Raw genomic sequence first — 17,065 nt, 5'->3', positions numbered from 1 at the left:
TTGAGTAGAAATCAGGCTCCGTATGAGCACAAGTGATTAATCAGTTGGTTGAATAAAAATCAGACAATATGAAAACTATTAATGTTGACTTTTTACATTTATTTGAGTTTTCTTTTTATACTGTTATAAATCTAATAAAATTAAAGTTTATACTGTAAAATATAAAGCCTCATGTTTCTTTGTCATAAGGGTTTGATAAAAAAACATCTTAGGGGTCACTGAAAAAACCTAAAGGGTGATTTATCTTTATAAGAATTTTTGTTTTACTCCAAAGTATAGGTATCGGCCTTGTCTCCCAAAAATCCAAATCAGACGGGGCTCTACTTTGAATCGTGGGAAATTGTTCAACCCCCCTCAAACAACATCACTGTGATAACACTATGATCTTATCAAAGAATCACTAAATAGACAGAACAGATGGTACTTTGTGAGGGAGAGCGGGTCATCCGCTAACCAGAAGGTAGCGATGCACAGTGTGAATGTGTGTGTGTGAATTTGTGAATGGGAAAACTATACTGCAAAGCACTTTGATTGGTCATCAACACTAAACCCTTGACTGCAGATGTTCAGCTCTGACTCTATGGTCTTCGATTATGAACAATGACTCACTGATACAGAGTGTCTGCCAGCTGTTCTACTGGATGAAATTGGCCAGGGGCGGAATGAGGAGGGTAGGGTTTCACCAGGGTTAAATACAGAGCTTGTTCAGAAAATAATAGTATTATATTCAGTGTGTGCACCATATCATATTGTATTGGAAAAAGTGCATTGAAAGGACATTGCTGAGACAATAACATGTGAGTTAGGTTAGAATTTCAGTATTTTGCCTTAAGGAAATTATTCACAATTATAGAAATGTGAGGTAACATGTTTGATTACAGACTTAACAAACTTTTAATTGGAATTCATCAAATAATTATTCTTGGACAAGGGAGCTTGCAAAAATATTTGGTAGGGTCTCAATACATAAAAATGTATGAATAAATGATATAATCAAATTAAAACCAGATAATTCGAAACACTACAAAAATAAATGGTCAGAAGATGATTTATTGTACTTAATTAATCGTGAGGTGTGTCTGTGCTCAGTTGAGATGTTGTATATTGTGTCTGGCATGCTTCCACTCAACTCTAGAGGAACTAAAAGGTATAAAGTGTCAACCATGTGATCTGGGAGAGGTTTAAAAAGAAATGCAATTCTGGTTTTATTATCCGTAATATCATAACCCTAGAAACAGTCTTCTCGTCTGTAGCAGGTCTTGATTTGTTCTCTATATCTGATGAATGTATAGGTTTTGGAGCCTTTTTGGCAACCATGCAGCGCTCTCAACAATGTGAAATGTGGATATGAACCTTAAGTGGCCCATGTGGTAAATGGTGAATATGGCCCAAATAGCACAAACCTAATTTGGACCACCCTTGGTTGACATGTGGTATTGATGCCATGGCTTACTCGTGGCTCAGATCTGGCAAACAGGAGCAAACCGCCCAAGTGACACCATTCCATGTTGGGGCCGAATGTGGGCCACAACAGCTCTGCATTGTTGGAATTTCTCAATTTACTGCAGAGAATAATATGAAGATTTATCTTCTGCTGGGATTCAATCAGAAGAACGTCAACTACGTAAATCAAAATCACTATAATGCTGAGTTACATGTCACTAAACGGGCCTTCAGGCATGCTCCGGATAATTTTCTGACATTGTTAAGAGGTCATATGTATAAATGTGAGTTTAGCACCTTTACATCAACCTGGGGAGGTGAATGGAATTGGCCCGTCCTCCAACCCACTCGTGACATAACACGCACCTCCACAGAGCATACGGTGGTTTTAGAAGCTCCAAACAGAAGAGGCCATGTGGAATTAAACATGAGGTCCAATCAGTGGCCGTGACACGACTGCCGAAACAATCTGTCACTAGTAGAGCTGTGTGTGTGTGTGTTTGTGTGTGTGTTGGGGGAGCGAAACAGGAAGCAGAGAAGCTGTAGGGGGAGAGGCGGCCCCGCCACCTCCGCTGCTGCAACAACCCTCTTCCTCTCCACTCGCGTGATCCCTCAAACGGGCGTCACGCACATTATCCGCCTCATTTACATACATGACACCGCCCAGGGGGACGAGCATGATCCGCAGCCGTCGCCTGAAAGCGAACCGTGCGGAGGAGGAGGGGAGGAAAGAAACGCCGAAACAAAGTTTGGACGGGAGCGCGGTGTTTTAGATCGAGCCGAGTGTTTCCACAGCGGAGGAACCAGGGGCGCTCGTCGGAGCTCTTTGCCCAGCAGACTTTTTTAGGGGGGAGTTTACGGACATGGACGCTTTGAAATCCGCCGGAAGGGCAATTATCCGGAGCCCCAGCATCGCCAAACAGTCGTGGGGTTCGGGGAGACATAAAAGTAAGTATTCGGTCTGTTTGTGTACATCTCCTGCGGAGGCGTTAGCCACTGCTAATCTGGCTAAACCAAGCTAGTAGCTAACATTGACAAGCAGCGTTTACTTGGCACTACTTTACAACTCGTGTGTGTGTGTGCGTGTGTGCGTGTGGACGTTAGCTACAGCTGCTGGGAATCGAACAGCTGTCAGAGTGGTGGGTACAGGCACCACGGAAACAACAGGTTTTTACAAAGAACGCGTCCGTGTGCTTCAGTCGGAAATGTGAACTTGACGCTCGGAGTGACAGCAACCAGCGCCGCGTAAACTGACTCCTGTTGAGGCGTGTGTGAGCTCAGCAGCCCGTGGTGCTGCCGGTGGTGGGGATGCTTCTGCGTGCACACGTCTGACGGGTCCGACGAGTCGCTCACTGACACCCACTGACACCGAGAACAGGGGGTGGGGGGGGCGGGGGGGGGGGGGGGGGGGTGAGGTGAAAAGTTTGAGACTCCCGTCGAAACCCCGTGGTTGTGTGCCACGTCACTCGGCGGACAGCTGTGCGAGGAGGAGAGGGGTCGTCTTCCTGGCGAGCCTGTGCCATCCTAGCAACGCGCTGTTGCTAGGCGATACACCACAGGAAAAATAAAGAATGTGAGGCTGTTGTGCAGAGCCGTGGTGGTCACCTTTTAATATACCCCTCTCTAGATACATACCCACCTCAGCAAGGCGCCTATATGCGATACGGGTTTTAATTTAATCTCTAACTCGGGTTTTGATCGGATTTTCCACCTCGTCTCTCCAGTGTGTACAACCACAACCAGCATGACCACACTCACTGTGCTGGGCTGGCTTTCACAAGCGTGTGAACCCTTCTCATGCTTGCATTTACAAAGAGAGAGAGAGAGAGGGAGAGGGAGGGGGTGTCCTGGCCATGGACAATAGAGCATTTGGCAGCAAGATGTCACACGTGCCGGACCAGTGCAATCGATGCTTTGTTTCTGTCCGCTCGTCTGTGGGGGGTGGTAATGCAGAATAAGCAGCATGGTCCGTCCTCTGCAGGCAGGGGCCACATGCGGAGGACTAATGGCAGATCAATGGCTGATGTTGAACTTTGCCACAAGCCCATGTTCAGACTGTGGCTAGAGTCACATTCTCTGTCTGTCGAAGGCGAACTGATCTCTGTCACACTATTTCTTCATCTACATTATTTTCTCATTCGGAGGGTATAGTATTGTCTGGGGTTAACTGTTTGCCCCCGCCCACCCCGGATTGCTCAGATAATTACAGAGTGAACTGAGTTTCAGCAGCACCAGTGAACAGCAACTTGTTTCATCTTGTAGAGTAGGCAATCTTCTGGTACAAGGTGGACACACCTTTTTTTTCCTTCCATTTTCGTGCAGATATTGCAACTACCTCCACCAAGGAGGTTATGTTTTCATCCCTTTCCAATTGTTTGATGCTTTGTTTGTTTGTTTATTATCAAGATTACTCAAAATGACTGAACAGACATCCACGAAACTTGGTGGAAGGATTCTGTATTTGCCAGGAAAGAGCCCAGTAAATTTTGGTGCAGATCTGGACTAGAAGGTGGATCGAGAATTTCTTTCTTTCTTAAACATTCAACATTTTCACCATTTTCCCAAGGAACCATTAACAGATCTTTTTGAAAAAGATCAGACACATTTAGTCAACTTATATCTATGAGATTGTGAAATTTGGTGCTGCTTGATTGAATTAAAAGGGCCTGTTCGCCCTTCTGAATAGTTTACTCTGTTGATAGTTTGCTATCTGACATGGGTTGTAATTTTTGAGAACGACTAAGACCATAATTTGAGGCAGTATTGCCACATGTCTACAGTGAGACTGTCTTGCACGCCCCGTGAGTTGGGCTTGGTCTTGTCAAAGCAGCCTATTCACCTCTTTGGCATCCATCAGCTCTGCATTCCTCCTCTCCCACTGTCAGTGATCAATCATAATGGATTCCAGTATTGTTTTACTAGACCTATCTGCGTCACTTTAACGATCTCCTCACGTCAACATTTAGAGTATGCTCTCAATTGTGCCTGCACTGCCCCGTTTACCCTACTTTCACAGTTTTGTTTTTCTGCACCGGCACGAACGTGTCAGCTCTGTCATTTCCTGTATAGTTTAGCTCAGTTGTCTTTTGGCAGTCTGCTGAGCTGACAGAATGTCACTGCACTGCCCTCTCATTACGTACTACAGTTGCTATTTCTCACAGGGAGAGAATTGGTATGTTACCTCAACTATCTTTTTAGGTCATGAAGGCACTGTTTGTTATTTCTTTTTCTGAATCGGTGGGAGATAGAAAATCCCTGTCTGCAATGGGCAGAGACAGTTCCCTCCAATGTGCCCCTTGTCAAGGAGCTATCTTCTGTGGGCTGATCAATATTGGAGTAGCAACATATAAGTGTGTCAGTCAAGTTTACGCATGCAGATGGCTAATAATAGTTGGGGCAGCTACTGACTCGTTAGCATTTTATACATTATTCAGATGGTGAGACAGAATATGACATCTGTAGCTGTAATGCACTTGTCATAGGGGTAAATTACATACACGTTTTCTATACATAAAAACCTGAATGACATGACCACTCCCGTAAAGTGAAACCAAAGGTGTGTGAGGGAGAGGTACCGCAGGTCCTTCCTTCCTGCTGCTGTCAGACTGTACAACCAGCTGTGATCCCATTGAACACACAACACAATTTGTGCAATTTAATTAATTATTTAATTTAATTATTTAATTGTTCTATTATTTACTTATTTACTATTTACTTTTTTTGCTCATTGTTGTTTTTGTTTCTTACTATTTTGTTTTGCTCTTTCTTTTGCTCTTGTTGCACTGTACCTGCGCTGCTGTTGTAAACCCTCAAATTTCCCCACTGTGGGACTATTAAAGGATTCTATCTATCTATCTATCAAAGCATCTTGATTTTTCCATGGTGGCCGGCTACAGTGTCGTTCTACACCCCGCCTGTTCTATGCTAGTGAATGGGACAGAGACCAAATTTAATCGTCAAAATACACATCATAATTAGTTTCATCCTAGGTAGTTCTTATCACACTCAAGTGTGGATTTACTTAGTTTCTTGATGCTATAAAACAGGGAGAAGCGTAACGATTGACAGTTGACATTTGTTAAGCGTGTGTTATGATTGGACCTTGATCCCACATCTTCATCCCTTTTTAGAGTGTGCATACCCGACCGTCGGGTAAGATGGCAGTGTTTTTTTCCGGGAATTTTTTTGCTTCATTTATATACAGGCTACGGCCATGCATAATACTAACAGGTGTTACAATTACCATTCATTCAACAACATAGAGAATGTGCTCTGCACTGGCCACAGACAGTGCTTTGTCCCCCACACAAAGTCAAGCAAAGGTAATGGAGATTGCTTCCTGCAGGAATCCTTTATTGAGCTGTAGAGTCCTCAATGATTTATAGGCCTGTTAGATCTTCAGTATCTGTAAGCTGCTTCCGTGTGGAGTCACTGTGTGGAGTTATGTGTGTTTGTGGGATATGGATTGCACCATCATGTTCTGGCGCCACTACTCCATGAGGAAAAATGTTTATCCCATGGGAAAATAGATGTTTGACTTCCACCTGTTTGTGTAGACGCAGCAGGAAAAATACAATACTCTAAACATCATAATTGTTGTTTTTAAACCACTAACTGGCACAGACTCTAAATTGCAGTTTTTTGAATTTGTGAAGCAAAAGCTGATTTATTTGCTTCTGTTATGCACTCTGCTATATTGCATTTCTTTATCTGTGATTAGAAAAAAAATCTATTGCTCCAGAATAAATTTTTTATAATAAAAAAAACCAATTTATGGTGGAAACTAGATTAAAAGCTAAATTAGAAAAACAAGGCTGCACTGCTAAAACAGATTTTATTTTCTATTCAGACAGAGCTTTTTTTTTTTATCCACAGTACTTGGAAAGTACAGAAAAAATAGTAAAGAAGTTAACTAGCAAGCACAGTGGATAACCAGCTAGCCTTCCTGTTAAGAAATTGATGTAATCTCCCCCAGCCATATGTCTGGTACATATGGTCAGTGTGATAGTTAAGAGGTCTGTCAGTTGGAGATCTTAGCGACAAATATAGGGTATCAGACTTGGACAGTGAAAAGAGAGCCTACAAATATCACAATTAATTATATTTGGAAAGCTGTCTTGGTATGATCAGTTGCTTTGTTGGCGTACTCAGCTTTAACCAGCTAGCGAGTGGGTTATTGTTGCAAATGCACCTTCAGACACAATAAGAATATGGGCCCACAGCAACCAAAGTCTGGGCAAGACATTATTGGGCAACTCAGGTTAGCATAGTGCCCTTTCCTCTTGACTTGACAGGGGACGGTCACATATATGTGAAAGTAGGCAAATGATAAGCACCGATGCAACTTATATATCGTCACTTGGTGAATTTGGCAGTGCAGGATGTGACAGACTAGGAAATTGGTTGTATCGTCTGTACATTCCATTTACATATGTTCAATGCTGTTCTCCTGCCAGAGAGGCAGCCTGTGTTTTTCTGGACACTTCATAATTTTCATGTCCGGCAGAAGCTAATATCAGGGCCTATTTCATTTTGGCTCACTATGAAAATTACAGCTAATGAGGGCCAAGTAATATCAACCACACGAATGTCATCGCTTTTGGTTGAGGCTGTGACATGGCTGGTCAGAGTTGAACTCCATACAAAGCAATGTTGCGTGTCTGCTTTGCCATAGGAAGCTTTATTCGCCACCTCTCTCACACAGAAGGGAGGTGTACAGGAGGTGAGGGTTTGCCACTGCCCTCGGGCTGTGAGGTTTGTGGGATATCTTTTGGGTTTTTTACCCGTAGACACGACTGAAACTCAGGTATTAGATAAGGCATCATCTCCCCTGCCCCCTTTCTTGTGAGCTTGTAATTCAGGTAAGACCTGCTAGTTTTAAGGACCTGGTCTAAAACCAATTATTTTTGTTTCGAAACAAAAGTCCAGGGATTTGGTTCTGTGAAGGCATCTACTATATATGTATAGTGTGTATATTCGATGAATAATATTTGTATTATCCGAAATGTGTTGGTGAAATCAAGTGATCAAGTAATCACCTACTAATTGCAGCTCTTCTATAGATTACATCATCTCCATGTGTCTCAAATCATGACTTCAATCATGAGCATAAGACTCTTATCCCCTCCAAATCCTCTCCCCTCACCCAACTGGATCTTCTTTGGATGGTCATCAAATCAGAGCTTGATGGCTATACAGTTATGTGTCTTTGGAGATACTCCAACACAAATATTTAAGAATATCATAATTCTGTTCTGGTGCACAATGATGGCCAAGGAGAGTCAAACGCACAACTAATGCTTTTGGTTGAGCCTGTGACATAGTCTGAGTTCACCAAAGTTGAACTCTTTGTGAAGCCATGCTGCAGATTTGCTTTGTTGTTTTATGTGACCTGGTAGTTGTAAGGACCTTCTCTGTTTTGTTTCAAAATGTGTCTTTTATTTCTTCAAGGTCCAAATATACCCACAGGTATTTCTTGGGAAGGAAAAAATCCCTGTTTTGTTTTGTTATTGAAATCCTAGGAAACCTTACATGACAATGACACACCCTTTCCTGTAAACCCATGTGGTATTTTAAGCTCCTGGGAATTCAAGTGGGATTATTTTTTTATTAATGGAGAATTCCTCTACCTCTCGCTCTTGCTGGCTTGTCGCTCTCCTCACCACCTGTGGGTCCGCAAGGGCAGCAATAAAGAATTTGAAATGTCTCTGAGGGGGAAAACTTCAGTTTTAAGATGGAGAGAAGACCCTTACGGAGGAGCTGACTTTCAATCTCAGGGACACATTTTGCAAATCTGTGTTTTTGTGTGTCAAACACTGAACGAGAGGAATATTTATCAGCCTTTGGGGCAATATTTGATTAAAACAAGAATTCAGTCAAAGCAAACAAATGGCTCATTTATCCTTCTTTTATGCTGTTTCTCTTCCACTGGTTTGGTGTAGAGGTCCTTATGGGACCTTTTGGTTTCTACTAATTGAGACCTGACAATAACCCTAGTTGGGCTCAGTCCAGTTCATATTCAGATTAACTGGGGCCAGGTTGGGTCCAGTTCTATTGCTGCCAGTCTTGGATCTGTGAATCTACTCGGGTATTAGACACATTGTACTGACACAAATTGACTCACTGTGAGTTGGTGTGTAATAAATCATCAGTTGTCTGAGCAACATAAATTGGTGGCACATCTCTTATGGTCTTGACATGTGAACCACAAGTGAAGCCAAGTCTCATTGCTTGTGACTAATTGCAGCTCTGCTATAACACAATCTCTTAGTTAAAATATCAGTATTTGGACTAATTTATACTCTCTTGCGGATATCTGTGGACACCTTGGACTTGTAGTTGTTCTTATTATATTTTTTGGAGTGCCTTTTGAAGTGAATACAGACACAACAAATTGGGGGAGACACGGAGGTCAACACAGAGCTTGCAAACATGGACCCTTGGATGTAAAGCTGCACTCAGCTATTTGTTAAAAAGGTCAACCTACTGACTAGTATTATTTGAACTTGAACATTATACTTTCTGTTAAATGTTGCTGTGCACAGGGCAGCGTCAGGATCAGTTTCATAACCCTGATTCTTGCTGAGAGCACATTCTGGCCTCAGCTGGTCATGAGCTTGTAATCCCTGACTGGCATGACCAGTCATTTCTCTCCTCTCTCCCCCTCTCCTCACTTTCCTTCTTTGAGAGGATTTAGCCAATAGTGAAAGACACGTGTCTCGATGTTAGGACTTAAATCATGACCATAAGACTCTTATCCTTTGCAAATCCTTTCCCCTCACCCAACTGAATTTGTTTTGGATGGTTATCAAATCAGAGAGTGATAGCTGCACAGTCATGTGTACCTCCCTCTGTGTCTTTGAAAATGCTCCAACTCTGATATTTAAGAATACCATAAGCCTGTTGTTAGGAGCCGAAACCAGAGAAGCATCCTGGTGCTCAAGGACAACGATAAAAGGGGTCACAGGCTGCTGAGCAGAAATGATCCCCATTGAATGTTCATCTTACTTAATATTGATTTCTCCTCTCGTCAACAGGCCTGTAATTTATGTCCATGGTCATTTTTGTCCAATGTTATTTGTGTATGTCACACTCGGAGAGACTCTAACCTGGGGTATCGTTAATATGTGAAACATTTCCTGTATTTTTCCCACTGAAGCAAAAATTAAGAGGGGGAACAATGGCACTGGATCAGGCAGGCACAGACAGTGGCTATTGTCCCATGTGTACTAACACACTTTCACCCCTTTGACTAACACTCAGTCCTTCTCCTCTGAACAATCCCCCGTCTCAGCCTTTTCGAAAAATGACTGTCTGTTTTTAGGAGTTAGTGATGATGGTGCTTGTCTCTGACCTGAACAGAGTATATAAGCTTACAGACACAGTGTACAGTACAAAACATGGTCACATGAGACCATTTGTCAATAGTCAACAAAGGAAACTTAAGACAATTTTTTTTGTGGCACAGTGAAAGGTTATATAAGACTTAACAAGCCTTGTGCTGCATCTTTATACATTCCCCCCCGCAGGCATCTTTCCTCATCTGAGTCGGCAGTTTCTAAATTACCCCAAAGTGTCCTGATTGGAATCTGATAATGCTGGAATAGGTTGGTTTTTGCACGTGTCTTGTCGTTGGGAGATAAGAGGAGGTCATCTCACTACAGGCGTAGGTCAGGAAGACACGAGCAATTCTGCTTTTGTCATTTTTTGCACTTTAAGCTGTATCATCCGCTGTTTTCAGACGTAACATGTGGGTAAAATTCAGAGAATTAGCTACGAAGTTGACCTGCATTCTACGTTTCACAGATGCACAGCACAGCAGATGTTTTCTATACAGACATGTTTTCGCAACTCCATCAAATCCTCCGCATTATTCGGGCAAGAGGTGTAGCAGCCGGATGCAGCAGGCAGAGACAGGAAGTGTCTTATCTGCTGTGGAGATCGTATGGTTTTCTCGACAACATACAGACCACGGTGTCGGCTCTTATCACCATTAACTCTCTTGACATCTTTGGCGGTGTCTATTTGTAGACACCACTCTCCCCACAAATATGTCAGCTTTTTCCCTGGGAGATGTTTGTTTCTTTTTCTTTTTAATTTTTGCGTCTGTTGCCCGTTAGAACCGTCATCAACCCCCTCCACTTGCTCGCGGTGAATGAAGCAAGGGACCCTAATGGGTTCACACTTTGACTTTTCCTGGATTTCTACAGACATTATACTTGGAGGCAGGGCCAAAGAAGTCTGTAGAAACTGCGGAGCCTTATCAAAACAAGACGTTCTTGTCTCAGCGGACAAGTAGCAGTTTTCAAACCACTTCTCCAGAGGGGAAACAAAGCTAAACACATGAAATGGGCTAAGATATACACAAATTTAAAAGGGGATGAATCGGAAAAAATGTCATATGTACTCATGAATCAAAGTTTGTAATCGTGGCAGTAAAAGATGGCTGTATTTCGGGAGATGAAAGGGAGAGAGAATGATACTGCTGTGCATCAAACTAGTAGTGACATGTAGTGGTTTACCATGAACTACTTTAAGACCAAAGAAAATCAAGGAGTCTGTCATGGACTTTCCTCCACAGTCACCTGACCTCTAACCCAATGAATAATAATGGGGGCACTTGAAGACAGAGAAGACCAAGCATTAAGATAAGATGCTCTTTGGAGATCCTCAACACGTAGTTGATGTAATTTTAAAGTGACACGAGGACTCTGACAGCCCAAGAATAAACAAGTGGAACATATCCAAAAGAGGAGATACTTTTATAGCATCCTTGGGTATGAATTCCCCTTACCAGAGTGATTCCAACCAAAGCAAGAAGTGGGATCCTGTTATTTGCCTGGCATCAGTGCTTGATTCACTGTGCAATCACCAATGTGTTCTAGAAACACAAAAGCCTCAGAAGAGACCAATCTCATTCAGGAGATAGTACCAAAACAACAAGTCATTCACAGTGTAGTATCCAAAGGGCCCATATAAATGTACTTGGACTCCCCTCCTCCTACTCATTCACCGAAGCCCACGAGACACCACACAGAGAGCTCTCGGTGCTCTGAAGCTCCTTTCAAAACCCAACAAAGGGGAAAATGTTGATGCAGCAGGCTGGACTTGTGGAGCCTGCTGGAGCTGTGGAGAGGTGGCAGGGCTTTGACTAATGAACTGAAGGTTCTTTTATGTGTTTGCATGTCAATCCAAGCTGGGCCACTTTGCTGCCGAGCTGCCACTTTGCTCCCCCTACAAGAACTCCAAAATAATCATTCATGACTGACGTAATCTGTTATCACTTGTTGAATGATGTCAACATTAAGGATGTTAAAAGATTTTCCCAGATACAGCTTTAGCATTAACTCCTACAATTTGATGTGATAGTTAATCATGGTGTGAAGTCACAGTTGACAAGCTCAGTCACGGCAAGTGCTCAACTTCGTAACCCTTGAGTTTGTTTTCGGTTGAGAAATGTATCACTGAATGTGTACGAGTGGGAATGTTCATGTTTAATTCATCTCTGTAGACAAACTCTCTAAATGTTGTCTGGAAGCACGTTCTTGATGGCACTGATAAAATGACTGAATTGTCAGGATGGCCCTGTGAACAGTGTGTTTTCATCCCCTTCTTGCTGCATGCATATCCCTCTCTACCCTCCCCAGAGTATTAACTACGTTTTTTAGCCTGCACTCACAGTAGCAGAGTGTACCTTCTGTTTCCACGGTGATTAAACTGTTTCATCTCCCTAATTGTCCATTACATTTGTTATGTGAAGGACATATGTGTGTGTGAATTTATGGGAAAAATGTCGACTTGCCTCCATCATTTGCATAGTTTTCATGGTTTTTGACTATTTCATGATTATACCTCACTTCCCCTTTTCTCTGACAAAGGTTTATCTGGCTGTCCCTTCTTGCTGTCTACCAACTGCCCTTCTTTCAAAGCAGAGGCAAGGCCATGAAGAGCCGATCTTCAGTCACTGACGCTTGCTGTTGACAGAGAAAGCGATAGGGATCCTCTCTGACCCCCCCTTGTCCAAATTGCCTGGTTCATATCCTCTGTTGGCTTTTGACCAAATACCCACCACAACCACATTCTCCACCCTTTGAATGTTCTCCTGCTGAAAGACTTAGCCCTCAAATCCCTTTGATTATAATTCCGGAGACCTCTCTGCTGTCTTGCCTCTCTAGATCTCTTGTTGCATCAAAAGGGACTAACTGCCTCTGTAGTATTAGCTTCATTAAAACTTAATGAAAAGTCCCAGCTTATGCATAGACTTGAATGATCAGATCTTAAAAAAGAGACTAAGACCTCTTCAGTACGTTGTCCTCTACGACAATAGTCGGCAGATGAGAGCAGATTGTACACTCACACTGACAACAGAGAGACTGTTAGGATTCCTGCCCATTGATTCACTGAACCCCATAGCTTCAATAACCTGCCTGAAATCATACAGGCGATTTTTGAAAAAACACAGTTTAACCTGAAATAAGTGTTAATAAGGATATCTCTTTCCATATCAGAGAAAAGTCAGGGAAATAACGGGCAAATCAAAGACACAAAGTAAACTCCAGCTACTTTCTGTACATGTCCTAATAACTTCGGATTGTTGTTGGTGTTTATTGTTAACGTGTAAAGTGCAGGTCAGCGGGAGAGTGAGGAAGGAGAACATGCAGCAGGGTAATACAGCACAATACAAGGATACCGGGTCTATAATGTGTCTCTGCCATGATCCTGGATCAGCAGCTGCAATAATTATGCAGCGGCGGGGCTTGGAGACATTGGGTTGTTTGTTTATCCAGAAGTCTAATGTTCCTGTAAACCTGCTACTCGGCTGACAGTGACACATAGATATTTTAAAGATCTGTAGTGTTACACTGTGGTTTAGATGAGGTGAAGTGCTCAGTGAGGAACTAGTGGGCAGAGTGGCAGCTGGAGGATTTCAGGCAGATCATTCTTCAGTTACTGGCTTCCTAGAAGGTGTTTGTTGAGGTTTAGGAGTTCACATGCACATGAACTGTTATCACATCACAAATTTACACATGAAATAAGCAATTAATTACAATTCGGACAATTCATAGAAATGGGCAGATCTAGATGTCTGTTTTTTTAACATTGTGAGATGGGAAGCACTGCTTAGTGTGGAGGTTTGTGCTTTAGTGCCATTATAGAGTTTAGATGTCCAAGCTGAAAAATAACAAATGGACACTATTGAAAGTTTCAGGATGCTTTCTTTTGAATATTTATATATGTATTTCTTGGATAGAAATATAGTTTTTTACATTTATGGGGACAGATGCTATCATAATGGATTTTTTGCCAATTGTAGATATGGAATATCAGAGTCTGACTGGGCAAGGCCTCTCTTCTCTACATCTCACTCAGACTCACCCTATGTCCTGGTCCATAGGTGCCTGTACCTTTTGCAAACAGCAATTATTTTCATGGAATTACTCTATCACAGAGAGCAACGTGAATATGTCTGCTACTACACATTGACTGACCAAAACGATTTCCCTTGTGTGGCATGGACATTTCCATTGAAGGGTTTTTAATATGTATGTAATGGTTAATGGGATTTTGCGTGAGTATGTAGATTTGTGTGTTCAGTATTCCATAAGTTCAAGGTGCAGGCACCAGGCCCTGTAAAAACTTGCAAAGCTAGAGCTAGAACACGACCGAATGAACCACACTGGTTCATTATCCACGTCATTCTTTGAAGATGATTGGCTAATCAAACCCTCACACTTCCTGAGCTTGCTGATGTTGGGAGCAGTCTCCCCCATGATTCCTATTCTCCTCTCACTCAGACGAACATCAGATGCCTGCCCTCTCTCTGGCATACGTACAGGCGAGTGCCGCTCTCTGACCAGCCGGAGCTCCAGCGGAGCCGAAAAGCGTTTGAAGTTTTGTTCAATCAGCACCGCAGCTGCAGAGAGCTGGCTTGGTGGGGGCTGATACTGTGTGGGGTGGGGGGTGTTGGTTGTGTGAATGCAAATGTAACTAATATGAAAATGGATTATTATTCCATACATAGCAGTACTCTGGGTTTATGCACCAGTCTAAAAATAGCCTCCAATCATGAGCGGCTTATTTGACCTGCAATTGCTTTTGAAGAAAGCAGTTGTTTCATTATTCATTTGTTTGCCTTTATAGGCAAGTTTCAGATTCCCCATCATCTGTGTAAAGTCTAGGCTACATCAACTGCTGCTAAATTTAAGTTTTAAAATGCATCACTCTTAGGTTAAAGGTTGCTGACTATGTTTGAGCGCCCACTGAGAAGTTTGAAACAACTGCTGGCCTTGTTAGTGCCCGAGGAATTAAAAGTGCGAGGACCCTATTGGAATTGCTTCGATTATTTTAGTTAGAATTTATCAATCTGCATTTTAGTATGGGAAGATAAAAACGTATGCGTGTAGAAACTGACAGTCTTCCGCATTCCCTTCTTTACTGTTTTTCATCAGTTTGACTACTAGTGATAAGGAAAAACATTAATACCCAATGTCAATAACCGTTCCACCTCATCATAAGTCCTACGAAAGAAATCCCTCATCTTACCTTTCACCACTGTTGATCCTTGTTCATAGTTACACCTGTAATTAAGACAATCTGCTTCCTGTTTACACTGGCATGCACATTCCTAGTGTAAATGAACGTGAAATACATTTTCAGGTGTGTTCGAATTGATGGAGATTATTACTGATGCAGAGATAAACCACCTGTGCAATACATTTAAGTACGGCTGTGGCCCTAGTCTTACAGTAGCTTCTCATCTCTAGGGATGGAGTATTCCGTAGACTAGGCATTCATGCTGAACTGCTCATCATCCCTAGAGACTTGCCTTCTGCAGTCATTAGTATGGGCAGTTGAAGCGCACAGGCTTGAATCTGATCCCTCTCTGCTGGACCTGAACAATCCTGCTGCTACAATTGTGTGTATTATGTGAATGGCATCTCTCCTAAGCCTTGAATCACTCTGACCATTTTCAAAGCAAATCTGACACTTTGAAAAATGCAGACCGGTCGGCAATGCTTCCTTTTTGTAAACCGCAAAAACTCTGGATTGAAGGTTCACTGTTGCCTTTACAAAAGCGAGCAAACACTAAAACACTAAAGGAGATATGTCACAGCAGCTGAGGCAATCATTCCATTGTGTTTGTGTAACTATTTGCAAATGTTTCAAGTGACTACACCTACTAATGGACGTTTATAGTCCACTTGGACCAGTCGGTAACTTGATTTATGTCACTCACGGCAGCGAGTGATTCCTCGCCACAGATTATATTACAGTGAGGGTGCTACTCATCCAGGGGCTAATGAACCAGCAGAGGGGGGGCTGATCTGTTCACCATACTTAGGAGCGCAAAGACCTTGACCTTAGAGTGGGTGTTCACTGTTAAGACCCACCCATTACTTAAGTATGGGTTTGGTTAGAGCTGCATTTAGACCATTAACAACCATTCTCCATAACCACTCACAGTTGGCTTGGTTTTGGTGGAGAGGTAAGGAATGTTACATGTTAACCTCTGCAGCTTTTTTTAAATGCTTCATGTGATATGGTTTATGTTATGTTATTTTTTAGCGATTAACCACGGGATAAGTCGGCAAAATTGGGTCCAGATATTTCCTGGAGTTTGTCTTTCACATATAGGGAATGCAGCAGGACATTGTCTGCATCAGATGCATTTACAACTTCAACAGGAGGGAGGACATGGGGCTTAAATTTGGATGCGGAAAACAGTATTTTTGTTCGTAGCCCAATGACACTGGCATCAGCCCTTCTTACCAAAGGCTCTTGAATCTCATTTGTCTTTCCAAGATGACCTCTTTGTAGGCATCTTCCATGTGTCTTTAGTTCTTCCAGTTACATGTCTCACGTTAGAAACACCATAGACACAACTGATCGCACGCTCGCAATGTAGTTTCCAGACATTTTTCCTGCTGCATTCTCACAGGAGCTTACTAGGACATTTCCAATATATTGAACCAGGGGGCTGGCAGGAAAAGTTTCGTAAAATGTTGGGACAGCCCCTTCAGAAAATGTCAGGGAAATGTCTGCAGTTCAGTGCAGAGTCCAGTGCATGTCTGAAACTGGCTATAGTGTTCACAACGGACGAACACATTCACAACGCTTTAAAATACTTAATGCATTGTTCACTTCTCTTTTGTGGTTACATTAATTAGGAGATGGATAATGTTGGAAATAAATAATAAATTGTAAATTTACTTTAAATTAAATGTTTAGTTAAAATTCTTTAACATTAACTTTATTCCATCATTGGTAAGAATAATTGTCAATTTATCATTAAAGCTTAAAAATCCAAAATGTATTCGTTCAAGAACGGCTGAAACAGCTGATGTTAGGAAGCTGCTGAGACGGAGCCTGTTTCAATCAAATCTGCACAAAAATCATGCGCTGCTGAAGGAAATTACAGCACTCAGGCTACAATGGGGACAACGAATAGATGATTTGTGTGAATACCATCAGATAAGTCATTTTTCATTTCAATTAATCACCAATTATTTCCTCAGTTAATCAGTGAATCTTCCTTTCTCAATAGAATAAGATGAACATGTCCATCACAATTACTCAGAGTCCAAGTTTGTATTTTTCTCACTAATGGTCCAAAATCCAAAGA

The 17,065-nt window shown here is 42.2% G+C and overlaps 1 protein-coding gene across 2 annotated transcripts in view; it reads left to right on the top strand.

The window, feature by feature from the left end:
• Positions 1–2,024: 2,024 nt before the first annotated feature.
• ldlrap1b (low density lipoprotein receptor adaptor protein 1b) overlaps positions 2,025–17,065 on the top strand; it is a 35,861-nt gene continuing 20,820 nt past the window's right edge. The window contains exon 1 of one of the 2 annotated variants that reach the window (XM_053434338.1): positions 2,025–2,391. In XM_053434338.1, coding sequence (XP_053290313.1) covers positions 2,307–2,391 — 85 coding nt within the window. In that variant the 5' untranslated portion in view covers positions 2,025–2,306. The remainder of the gene's footprint in view (positions 2,392–17,065) is intronic. The other variant, XM_053434337.1, reaches the window with a different exon arrangement.

The sequence above is a fragment of the Pleuronectes platessa genome, chromosome 11 (assembly GCF_947347685.1).
Source record: "Pleuronectes platessa chromosome 11, fPlePla1.1, whole genome shotgun sequence".
Lineage (NCBI taxonomy): Eukaryota > Metazoa > Chordata > Actinopteri > Pleuronectiformes > Pleuronectidae > Pleuronectes > Pleuronectes platessa.
The sequence above is the reverse complement of the archived record's forward strand: the minus strand, read 5'-3'. Positions and strand labels throughout refer to the sequence as shown.